The 23,038-nt window shown below is 40.1% G+C and overlaps 1 protein-coding gene across 1 annotated transcript in view; it reads right to left on the reverse strand.

Annotated features, from left to right (window-relative positions):
* The window catches only part of LOC126177117 (uncharacterized), a 571,356-nt gene that overhangs the window by 95,395 nt on the left and 452,923 nt on the right, over positions 1-23,038 (reverse strand). The window contains exon 10 of the mRNA XM_049924387.1: positions 4,543-4,698. Within this exon, the coding sequence (XP_049780344.1) occupies positions 4,543-4,698 (156 nt within the window). The remainder of the gene's footprint in view (positions 1-4,542; positions 4,699-23,038) is intronic.

Here is a 23,038-nt window from a genome sequence, read left to right on the forward strand (position 1 = left end):
AATGTTGACTGGAATACTCTCTTCCAAATTCTGAACTGTACAGAAACCAGATGGCAGTTATAAGAGTCGAGGGGTATGAAAGGGAAGCAGTGGTTGGGAAGAGAGTGAGACACGGTTGTAGCCTCTCCCCGATGTTGTTCACTCTGTATATTGAGCAAGCAGTAAAGGAAACAAAAGAAAAATTTGAAGTAGGTATTAAAATCCATGGAGAAGAAATAAAAACTTTGAGGTTTGCCGATGACATTGTAATTCTGTCAGAGACAGCAAAGGACTTGGAAGAGCAGTTGAAGGGTATGGATAGTGTCTTGAAAGGAGGATATAAGATGAACATCAACAAAAGCAAAATGAGGATAATGGAATGTAGTTTAAGTCGGGCGATGCTGAGGGAATTAGATTAGGAAATGAGAACCTTAAAGTAGTAAAGAAGATATGCTATTTGGGGAGCAAAATAACTGATGATGGTTGAAGTAGACGATATAAAATGCAGACTGGCAATGGCATGGAAAGCGTTTCTGAAGAAGAGAAATTTGGTAACAACGAGTATAGATTTAAGGGTCAGGAAGTCGTTTCTGAAAATATTTGTATGGAGTGTAGCCATGTATGGAAGTGAAACATGGACGATCAATAGTTTGGACAAGAAGACAATAGATGCTTTCGAAATGTGGTGCTACAGAAGAATGCTGAAGATTAGATGGGTAGATAACATAACTAATGAGGAGGTATTGAATAGAATTGGGGAGAAGAGGAGTTTCTGGCACAACTTGACTAGAAGAAGGGATCGGTTGGTAGGACATGTTCTGAGGCATCAAGGGATCACCAGTTTAGTATTGGAGGGCTGCGTGGAGGGTAAAAATCGTAGAGGGAGACCAAGGGATGAATACACTAAGCAGATTCAGAAGGATGTAGGTTGCAGTAGGTACTGGGAGATGAAGAAGCTTGCACAGGATAGGGTAGCATGGAGAGCTGCATCAAACCAGTCTCAGGACTGAAGACCACAACAACAACATTACAGTGAAGTACACATTCAATGGATTGTGACTAGTGCCAACCTACCCATACTGTTCATTGTAGTAATTAATTTTAAATTACTATATTTATGTATTTGGAGGAACATAGTTACTTCTTGAAAAAGACTACAGCTCTTCCTCCTCTTCTACTATTCAGCTGCTATTTTTATCTAATTCATGCAAAAAATATATGTATCTAACTTCATCACCCACAATATACTGACAAGTTAAGGTCTGTTTAACATAAACATTTGAGTTATGTAGAAATAACTGGTGAATCTGATGGAACCAAAGGAGTTGAGGTTTGAGAGGAAATTCTGGAGTTGTTCTTCACTGTGAGTCCAGATCATGAAGATGTTATCAATAAATATGTACCAAACTTTGGGTTTGCAAGCTTGGGTAACCAAGAAGACTTCCTCTAAGCGACCCATGAATAGGTTGGCGTACAAGGGGGCCATCCTGGTACCCATGGCTGTTCCCTTTAATTGTTGGTAGGTCTGGTCTTCAAAAGTGAAGAAGTTGTGGGTCAGGATGAAGCTGGCTAAGGTAATGAGGAAAGAGGTTTTAGGTAGGGTGGCAGGTGATCGTCGTGAAAGGAAGTGCTCCATCGCAGCGAGGCCCTGGACATGCGGAATATTTGTGTATAAGGAAGTGGCATCAATGTTTACAAGGATGGTTTCCGGGGGTAACAGACTGGGTAAGGATTCCAGGCGTTCGAGAAAGTGGTTGGTGTCTTTGATGAAGGATGGGAGACTGCATGTAATGGGTTGAAGGTGTTGATCTACGTAGGCAGAGATACGTTCTCGAACGCCTGGAATCCTTACCCAGTCTGTTACCCCTGGTACAGAAGCAAATAACCAGAGCCACTTCCTCATCCCTTCAAACCCAGAACCTCCCACAGAAGAACCCCAAAAGTGCCCCACTTGTGACAGGATACTTTCCGGGACTGGATCAGACTCTGAAAGTGGTTCTCCAGCAGGGATACGACTTCCTCAAATCCTGCCCTGACATGAGATCCATCCTTCATGAAATCCTCCCCACTCCACCAAGAGTGTCTTTCTGCTGTCCACCTAACCTTCGTAACCTCTTAGTTCATCCCTATGAAATCCCCAAACCACCTTCCCTAACCTCTGGCTCCTACCCTTGTAACCGCCCCCGGTGTAAAACCTGTCCCATGCACCCTCCCAGCACCACCACCACCACCACCTACTCCAGTCCTGTAACCCGGAAGGTGTACACGATCAAAGGCAGAGCCACATGTGAAAGCACCCACGTGTTTTACCAACTGACCTGCCTACACTGTGAAGCTTTCTATGTGGGAATGACCAGCAACAAACTGTCCATTCGCATGAATGGACACAGGCAGACAGTGTTTGTTGGTAATGAGGATCACCCTGTGGCTAAACATGCCTTGGTGCACGACCAGCACATCTTGGCACAGTGTTGCACCGTCCGGGTTATCTGGATACTTCCCACTAACACCAACCTGTCAGAACTCCGGAGATGGGAACTTGCCCTTCAGTATATACTCTCTTCTCGTTATCCGCCAGGCCTCAACCTCCGCTAATTTCAAGTTGCCGCCACTCATACCTCACCTGTCTTTCAACAACATCTTTGCCTCTTTACTTCCGCCTCGACTGACATCTCTGCCCAAACTCTTTGCCTTTACAAATGTCTGCTTGTGTCTGTGTATGTGCGGATGGATATGTGTGTGCGTGTGTGTGTGTGTGTGTGTGTGTGTGTGTGTGCGCGCGCGCTCGCGCTCGCGAGTGTATACCTGTCCTTTTTTCCCCCCCTAAGGTAAGTCTTTCCACTCCCGGGATTGGGATGACTCCTTACCCTCTCCCTTAAAACCCACATCCTTTCGTCTTTCCCTCTCCTTCCCTCTTTCCTGATGAAGCAACCGTTTGTTGCGAAAGCTTGAATTTTGTGTGTATGTTTGTGTTTGTTTGTGTGTCTATCGACCTGCCAGCGCTTTTGTTTGGTAATTCTCATCATCTTTGTTTTTAGAAATATTTACAAATTTAGATCAATTTACAATAAGCTAATTCGTATACACATATATTTACATACTTCTAGTTAGAGACAATCATTAGATATACTCCTAGTATACAATACTTCTTTTACAAATAACTTATTAAATAATGTAATGCCGCATTGTTCACTCATATCTCACAATCAGTCATTGCACACACAAAAGACACATTATTTCATAACATTTCACTCCTATTATTATTATTTATTTGTATAACATTTTTTTTATCAAACCCCTACTCTGTTTTAGCTAAGTAATTCAGTAATTTAGCTAAGTAGATCAGCTGCAGCACATTTTTGAGCTTTGAAGACTTTCTTTTTTCAAGAGGAGTTGCTCCAGAATATTATTCCATATGACATTAATGAATGAAATTAACCAAATATGTCAACTTACCAACTTGTCTATCTTCAAGATTTGCAACGATTCTAAATGTAAATGTAGCTAAACTAAGTTATTTTAGAAATTCCAAATGTGCTTTTTCCAGTTTAAATAGTCATCAATACAGACACATAAAAATTTTGAAGTTTATGCCCTATTTATTATTTCCTCACCATGTGTTACACTTATCACTGGTATAGTATCCCTAGATGCGAAGAACTGAATATTTTGTGTATTTTTAAAATTGAGGGCAAGACCATTCGCAGAAAACCAGTGATACTGTTAAGAACACTATTTACCATTTCTTCTGTTTCTGTATGCATGCTTGTACAGATTACAATACCAGTGTCATCTGCAAAATACACAATGATCATTTACGTATACGAGGAACAATAGTGGATCAAAGATTGAGACTTGGGGATTTCTTCCTATTAAGAATAACATCCCGGGACTACATTGGTTGAATTACGAAGTACAACTTCCTGCCACACACTTAAAAGTAAACTGCAGAGTAGTCATGTAGGTGCAGATTATATATTCTGATAAATTGTAGGAGTGGCTAATAGAGTATGCTTTAATTTTTTTAATGCCTGGAGATTTTTAATTTCCTACATGATATCTGTTGGTAACTTTTTACACTTTTTCAATTTAATACAAAATTCTATTTTGAATTTTGGCTATATATACTGCATTGCCTTTCTCTGGCATCTATAAAGCATAATACAGTGCACCAAGGAAAAAACACAATATGGGGTTAACATTATGACAAAAAGTTTGTTCTATCCAGTGTGTAGAAACACCACACACACGCGCAAACGCACACACCATTGTCTTAGCAGCATGCCTTGTACAAGTTGAAATGTCACGGCATAACAATCCCACTTATCAGAGACCAATCATTCTATTCCATTCAAATCCACTCACATGCTGATGTACGGCCCTTTGGCACCATGCTCTAAATACGTTAAAGAGACTCCTGTACTGATGACATATCTGTGCATATCAACAGGAAAGTGTCACGGCACATTAAAAGAAAAGTGAGTGCTACATTTCTTAACGTGTTAGGTTCCAGAATAAATTAGCATCTTTTTACTGCTAATGGTGATGATGATGTCAACTTACCCTTAAATGGTGATGGTGTCTTGCCAGGTGTTGATGGACAGGATCTTTGCAGGTGAAAGCTTCAAGAAACTGTTGCCACAGCAGAATATTCTCAGCACAGAGCTGTGCTATGTCACTGTTTGCTAAGGCCACAAATTCTTCTTCCACTTCTACTAGCTGGAAACAGAAAAAGTAACATTGTAAAGTTCTTACATCTATGGGACTAGTGCAGGTTATCTGAAAGCACCACCAAAACATGAAGTATGTACATGTTTAATGTTGCACTCTCTCTCTCTCTCTCTCTCTCTCTCTCTCTCTCTCTCTCTCTCCCTCTCCCCCCCCCCCCCCCCCTCACACACACACACACACACACACACACACACACACACACACACACACACACACACACACACACGAGGAACAATTATTCTATTAGTGTGTATCTGATCAATAAAAAGAAAGTAAGTATATGATCCTACAAGATTAAATCAGAAAATATCACTGCCAAAGTAATGCTAATTAGCTCAAACTAAATTTAATAATGATAAAAAATTAATACAGAAGAAATATGTAAAACAACTGTGTTATTGCAACTGTTGTTGTTGTCTTCAGTCCAGAGACTAGTTTAATGCAGCTCTCCATGCTACTCTATCCTGTGCAAGACTCCATCTCCGAATAACTACTGCAACCTACATCCTTCTGAATCTGCTTAGTGTATTCATCTGCCTCTACGATTTTTACCTGACACACTTCCCTCCAATACTAAAATGATGACCCCTTGATGCCTCAGAATGTGCCCTACCAATAGATCCCTTCTTCTAGTCAAGTTGTGCCACAAATTCCTTTTCTCCCCCCATTCTATTCAGTACCTCTACCAGTATGTGATCTACCCATCTAATCTTCAGCATTCTTCTGTAGCACCACCTTTTGAAAGCTTCTATTCTCTTCTCGTGTAAACCATTTGTCCTTTATGTTTCACTTCCATGCATGGCTTCATACAAATACTTTCAGGAAAGACTTCCTGACACTTAAATCTATACTTGATGTCAACAAATTTCTCTTCTTCAGACAGGCTTTCCTTGCCACTGCCTGTTTACATTTTATATCCTCTCAATTTTGACCATCATCAGTTACTACGTCAAATGCCCCATTTCCCATCTAATTCCCTAGGCAACATTCGATTTAATTCAACTACATTTCATTATCGTCATTTTGCTTTTGTTGGTGTTAATCTTATATCCTCCTTTCAAGACACTGTCCATTCTGTTCAGGTGCTCTTCTGTGTCCTTTTCTGACCCTGATAGAATTACAATGTCATTGGAAAACCTCAATGTTTTTATTTCTTCTCCGTGGATTTTAAATTCCTATGCCAAATTTTTCTTTTGTTCTCTTTACTGATTGCTCAATATACAGATTGAATAACATCAAGGATAGGCTAAAACCCTGTCTCACTCCCTTCCCATCCACTGCTTCTCTTTCGTGCCCCTTGACTCTTATAACTACCATCTGGTTTCTGTACAAATTGTAAATAGCCTTTTCCTCTCTGTATTTTACACCTGCCACATTCAGAATTTGAAAGAGTATTCCTGTCAACACTTTCAAAAGCTTTCTCTAAGTCTACAAATGCTAGGAACGTAGGTTTGCCTAGGAATGTAGGTTTGCCTTTCCTTAACCTGTAAGTCATAGGGTCAATATTGCCTCATGTGTTCCAACATCTCTATGGAATCCAAACTCATCTTTCCTGAGCTTGGCTTCTACCAGTTTCTCCATTTGTCTGTAAAGAATTCTTGTTAGTATTTTGCAACCATGATATATTAAACTGATAGTTTGGTAATTTTCAGACCTGTCAACACCAGATTTCTTTGGGATTGGACTTATTACATTCTTCTTGAAGTCTGATGGTATTTCGCCTGTCTTATACATCTGGGTCATTCCACGTCAAATCAACAAATGAAACCATCATTTTCAACCTTATCCTCTTGGATTTAAATGAAATTAAGTATGCCTATAATACTCATTAATAGTACCACAAATTAATTTTTTCACATTTTTCTGATAAAAAGTTACCGGTAATGGACTTTCAAAAATTGAAAAAAAATGACAAAATTTTGACTCGTGGAACAATGTTGTTTTCTTTATAACTCGTGTTATAATTAAGCTAGAACAATATATATATATATATATATATATATATATATATATATATATATATATATATATATATATATTGCTTGTGTCTGTATATGTGTGGATGGATGTGTGTGTGTGTGCGAGTGTATACCCGTCCTTTTTTCCCCCTAAGGTAAGTCTTTCCGCTCCCGGGACTGGAATGACTCCTTACCCTCTCCCTTAAGACCCACATCCTTTCGTCTTCCCCTCTCCTTCCCTCTTTCCTGATGAGGCAACAGTTTGTTGCAAAAGCTTGAATTTTGTGTGTATGTTTGTGTTCGTTTGTGTGTCTGTCGACCTGCCAGCACTTTCATTTGGTAAGTCACATCATCTTTGTTTTTAGGTATATATATATATATATTTATAATAGAAGGAATCATTCCACGTAGGAAAAATATACCTAAAAACAAAGATGATGTGACTTACCAAATGGAAGTGCTGGCAGGTCGACAGACACACAAACGAACACAAACATACACACAAAATTCAAGCTTTCGCAACAAACTGTTGCCTCATCAGGAAAGAGGGAAGGAGAGGGAAAGACAAGAGGATGTGGGTTTTAAGGGAGAGGGTAAGGAGTCATTCCAGTCCCGGGAGCGGAAAGACTTACCTTAGGGGGAAAAAGGGACGGGTATACACTCGCACACACACACATATCCATCCACACATATACAGACACAAGCAGACATATTTAAAGACAAAGAGTTTGGGCAGAGATGTCAGTCGAGGCAGAAGTGCAGAGGCAAAGATGTTGTTGAAAGACAGGTGAGGTATGAGTGGCGGCAACTTGAAATTAGCGGAGATTGAGGCCTGGTGGATAACGGGAAGAGAGGATATATTGAAGAGCAAGTTCCCATCTCCGGAGTTCGGATAGGTTGGTGTTGGTGGGAAGTATCCAGATAACCCGGACGGTGTAACACTGCGCCAAGATGTGCTGGCCATGCACCAAGGCATGTTTAGCCACAGGGTGATCCTCATTACCAACAAACACTGTCTGCCTGTGTCCATTCATGCGAATGGACAGTTTGTTGCTGGTCATTCCCACATAGAATGCATCACAGTGTAGGCAGGTCAGTTGGTAGATCACGTGGGTGCTTTCACACGTGGCTCTGCCTTTGATTGTGTACACCTTCCGAGTTACAGGACTGGAGTAGGTGGTGGTGGGAGGGTGCATGGGACAGGTTTTACACCGGGGGCGGTTACAAGGGTAGGAGCCAGAGGTTAGGGAAGGTGGTTTGGGGATTTCATAGGGATGAACTAAGAGGTTATGAAGGTTAGGTGGACGGCGGAAAGACACTCTTGGTGGAGTGGGGAGGATTTCATGAAGGATGGATCTCATTTCAGGGCAGGATTTGAGGAAGTCGTATCCCTGCTGGAGAGCCACATTCAGAATCTGATCCAGTCCCGGAAAGTATCCCGTCACAAGTGGGGCACTTTTGTGGTTCTTCTGTGGGAGGTTCTGGGTTTGAGAGGATGAGGAAGTGGCTCTGGTTATTTGCTTCTGTACCAGGTCGGGAGGGTAGTTGCGGGATGCGAAAGCTGTTGTCAGGTTGTTGGTGTAATGCTTCAGGGATTCCAGACTGGAGCAGATTCGTTTGCCACGAAGACCTAGGCTGTAGGGAAGGGACCGTTTGATGTGGAATGGGTGGCAGCTGTCGTAATGGAGGTACTGTTGCTTGTTGGTGGGTTTGATGTGGACGGACGTGTGAAGCTAGCCATTGGACAGGTGAAGGTCAACATCAAGGAAAGTGGCATGGGATTTGGAGTAGGACCACGTGAATCTGATGGAACCAAAGGAGTTGAGGTTTGAGAGGAAATTCTGGAGTTCTTCTTCGCTGTGAGTCCAGATCATGAAGATGTCATCAATAAATCTGTACCAAACTTTGGGTTGGCAGGCCTGGGTAACCAAGAAGGCTTCCTCTAAGCGACCCATGAATAGGTTGGTGTACGAAGGGGCCATCCTGGTACCCATGGCTGTTCCCTTTAATTGTTGGTATGTCTGGTCTTCAAAAGTGAAGAAGTTGTGGGTCAGGATGAAGCTGGCTAAGGTAATGAGGAAAGAGGTTTTAGGTAGGGTGGCAGGTGATCGGCGTGAAAGGAAGTGCTCCATCGCAGCGAGGCCCTGGACGTGCAGGATATTTGTGTATAAGGAAGTGGCATCATTGGTTACAAGGATGGTTTCTGGGGGTAAAATATATATAATAGAGGGAAACATTCCACGTGGGAGAAATATATCTAAAAAGATTTCTCCACCCTTTAACGTGTTTTGGTGGCAACACAACCACCTAACCTTTATGCACATCATTATCTACCTACACAAGTTCACCACAGGATCAACATAGCCCAGCTCTAACCAACCCTTTTTCGCCTTTTTTCACACCAGATCTCCATTTGCTTTCTAGTTTTACCTCTTAGTACATCCCTATGAAATCCCCAAACCACCTTCCCTACCCTCTGGCTCCTACCCTTGTAACCGCCCCCGGTGTAAAACCTGTCCCATGCACCCTCCCACCACCACCTACTCCAGTCCTGTAACCCGGAAGGTGTACACAATCAAAGGCAGAGCCACGTGTGAAAGCACCCACGTGATCTACCAACTGACCTGCCTACACTGTGATGCATTCTATGTGGGAATGACCAGCAACAAACTGTCCATTCGCATGAATGGACACAGGCAGACAGTGTTTGTTGGTAATGAGGATCACCCTGTGGCTAAACATGCCTTGGTGCACGACCAGCACATCTTGGCGCAGTGTTACACCGTCCGGGTTATCTGGATACTTCCTACTAACACCAACCTATCCGAACTCCGGAGATGGGAACTTGCTCTTCAATATATCCTCTCTTCCCGTTATCCACCAGGCCTCAATCTCCGCTAATTTCAAGTTGCCGCCACTCATACCTCACCTGTCATTCAACAACATCTTTGCCTCTGCACTTCTGCCTCGACTGACATCTCTGCCCAAACTCTTTGTCTTTAAATATGTCTGCTTGTGTCTGTATATGTGTGGATGGATATGTGTGTGTGTGCGAGTATATACCCGTCCTTTTTTCCCCCTAAGGTAAGTCTTTCCGCTCCCGGGACTGGAATGACTCCTTACCCTCTCCCTTAAAACCCACATCCTTTCGTCTGTCCCTCTCCTTCCCTCTTTCCTGATGAGGCAACAGTTTGTTGCGAAAGCTTGAATTTTGTGTGTATGTTTGTGTTCGTTTGTGTGTCTGTCGACCTGCCAGCACTTTCATTTGGTAAGTCACATTATCTTTGTTTTTAAGTATATTTTTCCTTCGTGGAATGTTTCCTTCTATTATAACCACTTTATATTTATTTTCATTTTCATTTCAGCCTCGTGTTCCACTTTCCACCTTCTAGTACCATGTCACCCTCACAACACATCCACAACGACCCCATTAAGTTTTATTTACATTCCCTCCGCAAACATGCCTTCGCCCTAGCCCGATTACACTCCCATATTTTATTTTCCAGGCTTGTCTGACATTTGGCATCACCCACAAAGGCCTCACACTTAAAGTTCCCATCTCTGGCTGCAACCCTTCTTCCATCAGTCCCTATACCAGTTCCAAACCGAACAATCCATTGCCCTCACCCACCTAATCCTTCACCTACACATCCACTCAGCCAATCAACACACCCATCAACTCCTATCCTTAATAAAAGTCCTCAATCTTTCCTCTCCCACATCCACACCGGTTGTTCAGAGCATCCTCCTACAGGCCAACCGCAAATTAGAACTGCATGCCACCCTCCACCTTAAAAAACTATCCCATCTTCTGGTTTCCCACGTCCGGAAAAGCAACTCACTCACCCTTCACAGGAAAAATGTCTGCTTGTGTCTGTGTATATGCGGATGGATATGTGTGTGTGTGTGTGCGCGCGCGAGTGTATACCTGTCCTTTTTTCCCCCTAAGGTAACTGTTGGTTGCGAAAGCTAGAATTTTGTGTGTATGTTTGTGTGTCTATCGACCTGCCAGCGCTTTTATATATATATATATATATACACACACACATTCCACGTGGGAAAAATATATTTAAAAAGAAAGATGATGAGACTTACCAAACAAAAGCGCTGGCAGGTCGATAGACACACAAACAGACACAAACATACACACAAAATTCAAGCTTTCGCAACCAACGGTTGCTTCGTCAGGAATGAGCAACCGTTTGTTGCGAAAGCTTGAATTTTGTGTGTATGTTTGTGTTTGTTTGTGTGTCTATCGACCTGCCAGCACTTTTGTTTGGTAAGTCTCATCATCTTTCTTTTTAGATATATGTATATATATACACACATTGTTTATAAAAACAACATTGTTGAATTTATCGAATTTTGGAAAACTGTATTTTTAAAATTCTAAAAAAAAATATATGTGAAAGATACACTTTACATCTACATATTACAAAAGTTTCAACTTGGGATGAGCATGGAACCACTATCAAAAGCAGTTTTATGTTTACCACGATTCTCCAAAATCACAGTCAGATAGGTGAATTTTTATTATTTCGCTACACATGAAAATATTAGTGTTAGATTTTGTTACTTGGTCCACAAATTGTACTTTTGAAATGAATAACTGCTTATTAAACTTTAGTGCTAACTATTTATTAAAAGCTGTAAAACCACGGGAAAAAAAATAAGAAAAGGAAGCTGTCTCTCATTTTAAAGATTATATATAAAATGATTCTTTGGTGTTACCATCTGCAATCTATTCAGTATTTTATCTCTGGTTAATATTGTCAGCAATTTTCACCTAATGTTGAAAGTGATCCACACATTCTTTTGTTGTGAGGCAACTGTAATGAAATTATGTGATTAACTCTGAAATGTGTTTTGAATCTAACTTAAAGGTACTTTTGTACAAACCTCACAAGAGTCTGTAAGTTTGTATGCCTACTACCAGTTAATGCTTGTATACTGTTAACATAATGAAATATTTTTTACAGGAAGTGAAAGAATAGAAAAGTAATATTGTGTAGTATTAAATATAGAAATCTGGGGCATTGAACTTTAAAAACATTTTTTAAAATTAGTTTGTTCACTTGAGAAACATAAAATGCCTAAAATTTCAGCTTTGTGCTGTAATCCATTTAATGAAAAGGGCCACAATAACCACAAGGAAAACTTACGGCCTGTTTCATAATGGATGATAGCAAGAAAACCTGTCTTAACTTTAAATCAAAAAGGATGTGACAACTGCCGTAAAAAATTGCACGAGTAGAAATTTGTGATACATCTAGCACAGAAAGTGATGATGATCTACTATATTCTGTGGTGAAACAAGAAAGTGAAAAGGTTTTATGTAATAGCGACATACAAGACATTGCAGCAAGTGAGGCCTTAGAAAGGTTGAATGCTTCTTTGCATTCCGCTGGTGAATCGCCAATTAAGAAGAAATGACTGTAAAGCAAAATATCCTGAGGAAAAACTAATTAAATTATCTTCAACAATTCAAACAAAGGTATTATTGCTTCCTTCCAAAAAAGAAGAAGAAGTACATGATCATGCAGAATCTGAGATGATCAGTCAGCTAAAAGATAAATTTCGTACATGTACATCTCGAAGTAAACAGATGGAAATTCTTACCATTTAACCCAAAAGCTGGAGTGTTAAGAAGCTTCAAGATAAATTTAACATAACGAATTACATGGCTCAAAGAGTAAAAGATTTGTTGAAGGCCAAGGGAATTTTGTCTTCACCAAACCCAAAACCTGGCAAGACTCTTGATCAAACAACTGCTGATTTTGTTAGAAACTTATTGTTCCGATGAGATAAGCAGGGCAATGCCTGGGAAAAAGATTTTGTGCTTGTGAGAGATAACAGAGATTAACTGCAAGTACAAAAACGGCTAGTTTTAAGTAATTTTAAACAAATTATGGAACTTTAAAGACAACCATCCAGAGCTCCACATTAGATTTTTGAAGTTTGCAGACCTACATCCCAAAAATTGTGTTTTAGCTGTAAGTAGTGGTACACATAGTATCAGTGTGTGTGTGTACTACCCATCAAAACTTCAAACTCATGCTGGTTGGATGTAACATTCCTCAACTGACAAAGGATGAAGATAATCCAATAAAAACTTACAAAGACTGCATTGCAAGTGTTGTATGTAATCCGTCATTACCTGCTTGTCATTTTGGCGAATGTAAATTCTGCCCTGGCCCAGAAACATTTAAGACATATTTACAAGATTTGTTGAATACTAATGATATTGATAATATAACTTATCAGCAATGGGTTTCCGTTGATCACACATCTCTAGAAACAATCATAAAATCATCTGACAACTTTATTGATTGTTTTTTTGATAAATTAAAATTGCTTACACGACATTCATTTGTTGCTAATCAACAATCAACCTTCCAAAAGAGACTGAGAAATGAACTTAAAGAAGGCGAGGTCTTAGCGACTGTGACTTTTCTGAGAATTACTCCTTTGTCATCCAGGACGAAGTTCAGGCTATCACTGGACAAACATGCAAGCAACGATTCATCCCATTGTTGCTTATTACAAGGATGGGAACAAACTCGAGCACACAAGTCTTGTAATCATATCAGAATACCTAACACAGGACACTGCTGCTGTGCATTTGTTCCAATCATACTTGATGGACTTCCTGACTGTTAAATTCAGTAGAAAACCAAGAAAAAAAAATATTATTTCTCTGATGGAGCAGCAGCTCATTATAAAAATAGGAATAAATTTATCAACCTGTGCCATCATGAAGAAGATTTCCAAACTGAAGCTGAATGGTATTTTTCAGCCACCTCGCATGGGAAAGGTGCTAGTGATGGTGTTGGTGGAACAGTTAAACGACTTGCAATCGAGCAAGTCTGCAACGGCCATACATTGATCAAATAACGACACCAAAACAACTTTATATGTTTGCCAAGGAAAACATAGAAGGATTGAACTTCAAGTATGCTGCTAAAGAAGATCACAAAAATGAAGAAATGAAACTTATGGAGAGGTTTGAGAAATGCTGCAAAATTGTAGGGACACAAAACTTCACACTTTTATTCCTTTTAGCAAGGACAAAATAATAAAAAAAGTGTATTCAAACTCTGATGATAGTAAAATTGAACTGGTGACAGTTTCTGACAGTGATACAATACCACTCAAAGACATAAAAGGATATGTTGCTTGTGATTATAATGAACACTGGTGGTTAATCTGTGTACTTGAAAAAAATCAGGGGGAAGGATGAAAACAGAGTTAGTTTCTTACCTCCACATGGACCGTCACCATCTTTTAAATTTCTGAGTCATCCAGACATTCTTTCCGTAAGCAGTAGGGAAGTAGTGGCAATCGTGAACCCTCAAACTGCTACAGGGCGAACATATGTTATCCAGTGCAGAAATGTTGATGTGCAACACACTGATTAGTTTGAAAAAGTTTTCATTTTGTATTTATTAATTACAGAAGCATAAAACATATGTTCTTTTGTCAATTATAAGTTATTTTTAATTTCCACATTTTACAACAACATGCCGCTGGTGATAAGTAGCCCTAATATCTAAAATAAGTTTTTACGAATTTTTAAAGCACCACCCTTAACGTAAAATTGCTTTTGATAGTGATCCCTTGCTCATCCCAAGTTGAAAATTTCAGAATATGTAGATGTAAAGTGTATCTTTCACATATATTTTTTGAGATTTATAAAAATACAGTTTTTCAAAATTCGATAAATTCAACAGTGTTGTTTTTACAAATAATCTGTATATATATATATATACTAAACTAATGATGTTTGGTATCATATAAAAGCTCTTTAAAAGAGCTTTCCAATGAAGTAATTTTTATTGTTCTAGCTTAATTAGAACACGAGTTATAATGAAAACAACTTTTGTTTTGCGAGTCAAAAATTTGTCATCTTTTCAATTTTTGAAGGTCCATTACTCTGTAACTTTTCGTCAGAAAAATGTGAAAAAATTAATTTGTGTCATGATTTATGAGTAACATTTGCATACTTAATTTCAAAAAAAATCTGAGAGGGTCAGGTTGTAGCACTTTTTGATTTGACATGGAATTGCCCATCTAGCTCATCAGATGGAAGAGTTTTGCCACATCTGGCTCTCCCAAGGCTATCAGTAGTTATAATGGAATGTTGTCTACTCCTGGGGCCTTGTTTCAGTTTAGGACTTTCAGTGCTCTGTCAAATTCTTCACGCAGTATCATATCTCCGATTTCATCTTCATCTACTCCTCTCCATTTCCATAACATTGTCCTCAGGTGCATTGCCCTTGTATGGACTCTCTATATACTCCTTCCATCTTCTCCTTTCCCTTCTTTGCTTAGGACTGGTTCAAAGGTCTCTTTAATTTTCCTGTAGGCAGTATCTATCTTACATCTAGTGATATATGCTTCTACATCCTTACTTTTTGTCCTCTAGCATTTCCTGCTTAGTCTTTTGCACTTCCTGTCGATCTCATTTTTTGAGATGTTTGTATTCCTTTTTGCATGCTTCATTTACTGCATTTTTATATTTTCTCCTTTCATCAAATAAATTCAATATCTCTTCTGTTACCCAGGATTCCTACTAGCCCTCGTCTTTTTTATCTACTTGATCCTCTGCTGCCTTCACTATTTCATATCTCAGAGCTATCCATTTTTCTTCTATTGTATTTCTTTCTCCTGTAAGTGCAATCATCTGCAGCAAATTTCATAACATGAATCCTGCTTTTCAATGATCCAAATTATGACTATGTCAACGCGAACACTTTGAACTGTATAGATATAGCTCTTTTTCCGAGAACTGTTCCTCCCCATGACAATACATACAATGTAAATGGGTGTAGTTAATTAGTAATGCTAACTCATCTCAAACAATCTCTATGCCCCAAGCACCTTCTTTTTGTTCACACTTTAAGCATATTCAACAATGAGGACATTAAAGTAGTGAAAGAGTATTATCCTTATATAGGATCCCAAGCATGCTTTGTGTAATTCAGGTGACCAGTTGATGCAAAAAATTGCCAGTGTTGAAGGCACTGAGTTTTGCGATGAGACTTCTGTGGTCATGCTTTGTCATCTTGTAGGATGAAATTATCTAATGTACAAGTGCACAAGAGTTCATAAACTCCAAGGATCTTATTTTTGTATTGTTGGCCATTCCCAGTTTCATGCAGAAATGCTTGGTGGTTTGTGTGTTCATTTAGAGATGCAAATGACACATGGTTACTACTTCATATAAAGGCAACTATGCTACAGACGTCTGCTACACCTTACAAGGTTCCAGGTTCTCAAATCATCAAAGAACATCTGTTCGCACGTTTCAGGCTAAACCACGGAGACAGAAGCGTTTGAGGTGTTGGGTATTCTGCCACATATAAGCATCATTGATGCAAAATATTTTGACAATACGACTTGTTATCTTCATCAGGTGCCACTTGAGACTGCTCCTTGAGTGGAGCAGGTCCAGTATTGATACCTAAGGCCCTCCATAGTCAGTTCAAGTCATTCCAGGAAGTATCCTTAGGTACTTTCTCTTCAGTCCATTACATCAGGTAGAGTCCTGGTATTCTGTTTTTGGTCCACTGTGATTCCTGGTGTTTCCCCTAACAGCCCTCTTTCACCAGAAGCATCCTTAGGTGTTCCCTCTTTGGTCCAGTGCAACAGGTCGAGCACTAGCATTCTGTCTTCAGTTCGGTGCATCTGCCTACACACCGGCATTCCATTTTCAGTCCAATGTGATTCTTGGTGTTCCTTTTGCAATCCACTCCCATCAGCAGTGTCATGTGACGTTTTATCTTCTGTTCAATGTTCCTGGTTGTCCATCCGGCATTCATTCCCCATGTCCACAGTCTCAGTTCTTCTGTTTGGGAAGTTCTGCTGCTGCTCCCATTGCATTTTCAGCAACTCCAGTGCAGTACCTCAGACTCTACTGATCTGGTACCCAGTGTCACAATTCACGAGGTTTTTCAACACCTTGTAACTCTTATAACTCTGTCCCAGTGTCTGGGGGTCTTGTCCCAGAACCCTCATTTCACCAAAGTTCATCAAGTTCAAGACAGTGCTCAGCAATATCTGATTTAATTGCCTGTCATAGTTGGGAGTGAGTCTGATGTTCTTCACATCTGGTGTCCACTGTCTTAGTTGTTTGAATAATCTATGCCATGCTACATTGGCAAGGTATGTCACAAGTTCCTGGTTTTTGTAGTCCCAGGTAATCTTTACACTTCCCAGTGGTCCTCTTATTTTGGTAGGTGAACAGAACACACACTTGCTGTTATGTTTTCTGAGACTCCTACTGATTTTGGCAGAAATAGGTTCTACGAAGGGCAGGTAGGCCACAGTCTTTGCTTCATCTTGCTTGTCTGTAGCAGAGAGCGCCTCCTGGATCTGCTTGGCAGTGTATCCATGTTATCAGAACACTGAGTGTAGATGCTCAGTTTCTTCTGCCAAACTATCTAGGTCTGACAAGGTGCGTGCTCTGTGAACCATTGTTTTCAGAACCCCCATTTTTCTGTGTTGTGTGGTGACAGCTGCTGCCTGACAGATATAAATCAGTGTTTGTAGGTTTGTGATACACGTTGTGGCTAAACAGTCCATCTGTTGTTCTTTTGACAAGTGCATCCACAAAGGGCAACTTACCACTCTTTTCCAGTTCCATGGTGAACTTAATATTTGGGTGGCACGAGTTAAGCTGTTCCATAAATTCATTGAGCCTCTACCAAGTATGATGCCAGATCACTAAGGTATCATCCACATCTGAAGCAGCATGAAGTTTTGTATGTAGCAATCTCTAATGTGTCCCCTTCAAACCTTTCCATGAACATGGCAACAACTGGGGACAGAGGGCTGGCCATGGTTATGACTTCTGTCTGCTTGTAATATTGTCCTCCTATATACAAAATAAGTTGGTTTCAGTATATGGTTGAACAGGTCCCACAGAGCATTGTACAACTTCTCGGCAAACAGTTCCAGTGAGTCTTTCAGTGGCACCCTACTGAACTGGGATACCACAACAAAACTGACCCGCGGTGGTCTAGTGGTTCTAGGCGCGCAGTCCGGAACCGCAGGACTGCTACGGTCGCAGGTTCGAATCCTGCCTCGAGCATGGATGTGTGTGATGTCCTTAGGTTAGTTAGGTTTAAGTAGTTCTAAGTTCTAGGGGACTGATGACCACAGAAGTTAAGTCCCATAGTGCTCAGAGCCATCTGAACCATTTTTGAACAAAACTGACCATCATATCACAGTCTGTGATGTGTAGTTGCTTGAGACGTTGCAAGAAGTCTTACAAGTTGTGGCTGTAGTGTACATACTTTCCCACATATGGGAACAACCACGTCTTCACATACTTTACTGTTGGGTACATTGATATGCCAATGTTGCTGACAATTGGGCGTGTCAGACCCTCTTTGTATACTTTCAGCGGCCCATGGAGTCCAACTGGAACTGGTGTTCCCGAACATAAAGCTGTTTGATGACCTTGTCAGCCATACCCATTTCCTTCAATAGAGCCCTGGTCTTCTTGTCTATTTTGTCCATACTGTCACATTCCACAAGACTGTATGCAGGATCCTACGGAGGTTGAGGCACTTTCTTGTCATTATCAGCCTGCTGCAAAATGACTGTGGAGTTCCCTTTGTCTCCTGGTAACACCATAATGTGGCTGTCATCCCCGAGCTTCTTGAGTGTATGCCTTTCGTTATTTGAGGTGTTCAATTTTGGTGGCTATGTCTTGGTGAGTGAAAACCTCCCAGCCAACTTCTTTTGCCACATTTGGTGGAAGTTCATTGGATACTTGTTCCACCGCACTGATGAAGACTGAAATGGGCATATTTCCAGGAGTCATCGCAAAGTTGAGATCCCTGCTGAGTAGCTTCAAAGTGGTGTCATGAAACTGCTTGCCACTACGGTTTATCGCCATGTGAGTGTCCTGAATCTGCTGTGCTTTCTTACTCATGAGGTGAAACTTCGCAGACTGGCAACCTGAGGCATTCTTCCTGGTGCATTCTGCTAGAGAATAAGAGACACTGTCTACTCTCAGTCTGAAACTTCATCTGCTACGAAGGCTGCTGTAGCTAAGTAGTTGAAAAAACTGCTGTATCCATACGTGCAAAAGTATATTCAAAACATCCACAACTCAGAGGTCTCCTTGCAGTGTCTCAAGCAACTACACATCACAGAATCAGATATAAAGGTCAGTTTTGATTATGTATCTCTATTCACCAGGATGCTGTTGAAAGACTCATTGGAACTGGCTGTAGAGAAATTTTATGATGACCTGTTAGACCTGTGCATTTGCTGACATCAATTTACTTTCTGTATGGGGACCAACATCATAACCACACAGAAGGTGTAGCCATGGGCAGCCCCCTGTCTCCAGTTGTTGCCTATATGTTCATGGAGAGATATGAAGAGGACGTTTTAATGATGGCTAGATACAAAACCACGTGCTGCTTTAGTTATGTTGATGATACCTTTGTGATTTGGTGTCAGGAAGGGAGATATTCAAGGAGTTTCTGGAAAACACATGCCACCCAAATATTAAGTTCACCATGGAACTGGAGAAGGATGGTAGGTTGCCATTTCTGCATGCACTTATCAAAGGAAGAGCAGATAGATCACTTGACCACAGTGTGTATCACAAACCTACAAACACTGATTTTTATCTGCCAGCCAACAGCTAACACCACTCAGCACAGAAGACTGGAGTTCTGAAGATACTGATTCACAGGGCATGCACCCTGTCAGTTCTAGCTAGATTGGCAGCAGAAACAGAACATCTATGAACAGGGTTCTGAAAAAATGGGTATGCGGCCCAACAGATTCAGAAGGTTCTTTAACCAGCCACTCTGAAAAACTATCAAGAAGAAGAGCAAGATGAAGCAAAGGCTGTGGCATACCACCCTAGAACCTAATGTCAGCCAAAAACAGCAGGATTCTCAGGAAGCATATCAAGTGTGTGTTCTGTCCACCTACCAAAACAAGAGGACTAGTGGGAAGTGTGAAAGATGACCTGGGACTACAAAAACCAGGAATTTATAATATACTTTGCCAAACAATTAGGACAGTGGACATGAGATGCAAAAAAAAAAAAAAAAAAAAAAAAACATCATCAGAGACATACCCAACTATGACAGGCAACTAAACCAGCTATTTCTGATCACTATCTGGAACTCAATTATTCCATGAGCTATGAAATGAAGGTTCTAGCACAGACCCCCAGATACTGGGACATGATTATAAGAGAGTTCATAGGGATAAAGGTGGCAGAAAATCTCATGAATCATGACACTGGGGACCAACTCAATAGTGCCAGAGGTCCTGCACTGGAGTTGCTGAAAATGCAATGGGAACAGCAGCAGAACTCCACAAACAGAAGAACTGAGAGTGTGGACATGGGGAATGAACTTCACACAGACCACCAGGCAAACTGGACTGAAGATACAGCAGTGCAGGATGCTTGTAAGGGAAGCACCTACAATTGTACTGGGCTGAAAAAGTAACACCAGTGCATGGACAGATGCATCAGACCAATGAAGGAACACCAGTGCTCGGAATGTTGCAACGGACCAAAGAGGAAATACCTAGGGATGCTTCTAGCAGACAGGGACCATAGAGGGAACACCGAACCATAGTGGACTGAAAATGGAATGTCAATATGCAGACAGGTTCACCAGGTTGAAGATGGAATGTCAGACCGAAGTGGGAATGCGGCAATGTGTAAGGACACTTCTAGCAGGACCAGAATGCAGATGGAATGCCAGGAACCAATCATGGAGGGGGAAGGCTGGACTGGTTCCACTCAATGGGCAGTCTCAGATGGCACCGGATGACAAGACGAATCATGTCGAAATATGGTGCATGAATGACACTGATATCTGGCAGAAGGCTTGACACCTCAAGATGTCGAAAGATCGCCAGGAAACCTTAAGTATTACATGGAGACAGTGGTTTTCTGCTGATCTTTAGTCCAATGTACATACTTGTGTGTTACCTGCAAATGTCCTGTGAGTAGTTTACACCAAGTGCAACACTGCCACTACAGTGAGGTGACCACACATTACCTCATGCTCCTATTGGCTGTGGCACATGTACCTGATAGAGGATCTCAGTTTCAATAATGTCCACTCGATTGCCTCCATGTTCTTGCTTTGTCAATATGGGCATTACAACTATACACCTTTTGTAGAATACAGTATACATTCAAGTTGTGAAATTCCATTCAGAAATGATATCTCATCAAATTTTGTAAGCAGCGTAACAAATTGGCACCTAACAGAGTCCAGCTGTCGTTGCAGGCCTTTGGAATTTAATGCCTCTCAAAATCACAAGTTTTGCATTGGCACAATTTGTTCAAGAAGGCTAGAGAAGAGGTGGACAAAAAACCATTCTGAGCAAATGAGCAATGAGAAAAACACAGATAGTGGCCTTCACTCCATGTAAATGCATATTTGAGTCTGGGAGTTTTCAATGCGTGAATGTTCTCATACTAATGAAAATTATTGTCAGTTTTTTGTGATTATCAAACAGCCTTCAGGATGACCTGCATGAATAGGACACTTTTTAAAGCATTCCTGCTTCAACTTCTCACTCTACATAAGCAACAATTCCAAATCACCTTTTTTGAAGAATGTGTTACCTAGTCCAACAAAAAACTAACACATTTTACACAAACAGAAAAAATACTTTAATAAACATCAGAACTACTATTATTTTAGAAAAAAAAAACACTCTTAGTCAACTGTATGAAATGCAAGACTGGGTCAGTAAGACACTGCCACACTATAGAAGAATCTATAAATAATTCAAGCACAAAAAGAATCAAAATGTAATGCTCGACCAAAAGCTGCAAATTTTGTGTCAAGTTTTACGACTATGCAAAAGGATATTAGAATTAGACAACATGTTGTAAGCTGAAAATAAAAATATGAAACTGAGACAGCTGAAGTAAAAGTGAGTTCATGTTATGAATGACAACCACACTGTACTATCATAAACAACTTATATGCAGAGCACGATTTAGATATATAACATAAAGCACTATGAATTTTTGTTTATACACTTCATTCTAGATATTCTACTTTGCAAGAAAGCACATAACATTTAATAAATATGAAGCCACAATGTACTGTAACCGAGACAGTCATATGCAACTCAAACACTGAGTGAAGAAGACAGCTTTAGATAATAAAACTACTACTGCTACCGATATAAGCAATTGCAGTACACTGTATATATTTAAGTGATATACTCGCTAACAGTGTTACACTTGATTAAGCATACAGGCAAAAAGCAGACAGGCAAATAATGCCTGCTCATTACAAGTAGTTCTGAGCAGAATCAAGCAGCCATCATAACTACCAATAGATCAATTACATTAAACTATTATTATAGTATTCTGCAGCTCAGTTTTCAAATTTCTTCAAGAATCTTGTATGACATAAAAGTTGTCTTGAAAACGTGAAACATCATACATTGCCAACGCATAAATACAAGCAGGAATTCACTACATCACTTATGAAACTAATTACATGTTTTGAACTCTGTACAGCTTGAATTTGAATAAGAAGCATAATTTCAAATGAAGTATATTTTATACATGGAATGCATGACTGTGTTGATTTTTTACATTTGTTTCTGTATTTAAGCATGTATAATGTTCTACCCAAATGAAAATTAAGTTCAGTACATACTATTAAAATTGCGGAAGTTATTTCTGAGACATCTGTAGCCAATATTTACCAAGATAACCGTGTGTAATGTTGCAAATTTGAATAGTAAATTTATGAAATTCAGTTGGATATGCAAGACTGTTTGCGGGGACTTCATACAAGAATGTACCCAACATTCAAGTTAAGGGAGGGAGGGAAGGGAGGTGGTCGGAGGGGGGTAAGGACTCTTATTGGTTTGATGGAAGAGGGAAGGACGGAGGAAGGAACAAATAAATTCTTCCAAAATATAACTAGAAGAGCTGTTGAAAAACTTTGTTTACCAATCAGTAAACATATTAATGCTAACATTTTATTGTAGGTACCTGTTACCTACATAAAATTTAAGTGAGAGAGAATAGTTTGTATGATAGTTGCACACATGAATTTGCTGTCAGGCAGATAATGTTCTGAGGCATTAGAATACTTTCTATAGTCAATTTTATTAGTTTTTAACATTAGCTGGTAACATGAGAACAAAACATTGAGTACTGAAAATGTAACACTACTAAAAGGTTTTAGAAACCAGAACCATCTTTCATTTTCTGTTCAAAGAGAATACCAGCAAATGGCAAAAAGTTTTGAGACTTCACAATAAATGGCTGTGGGAACACTTGCTATTCGTTAACATCCATCATGTGTTCAGACTCCCTACCTATCTTCAACCCAACACTGAAC

This window comes from Schistocerca cancellata, chromosome 3 (assembly GCF_023864275.1).
Source record: "Schistocerca cancellata isolate TAMUIC-IGC-003103 chromosome 3, iqSchCanc2.1, whole genome shotgun sequence".
In the NCBI taxonomy this organism is placed as follows: domain Eukaryota; kingdom Metazoa; phylum Arthropoda; class Insecta; order Orthoptera; family Acrididae; genus Schistocerca; species Schistocerca cancellata.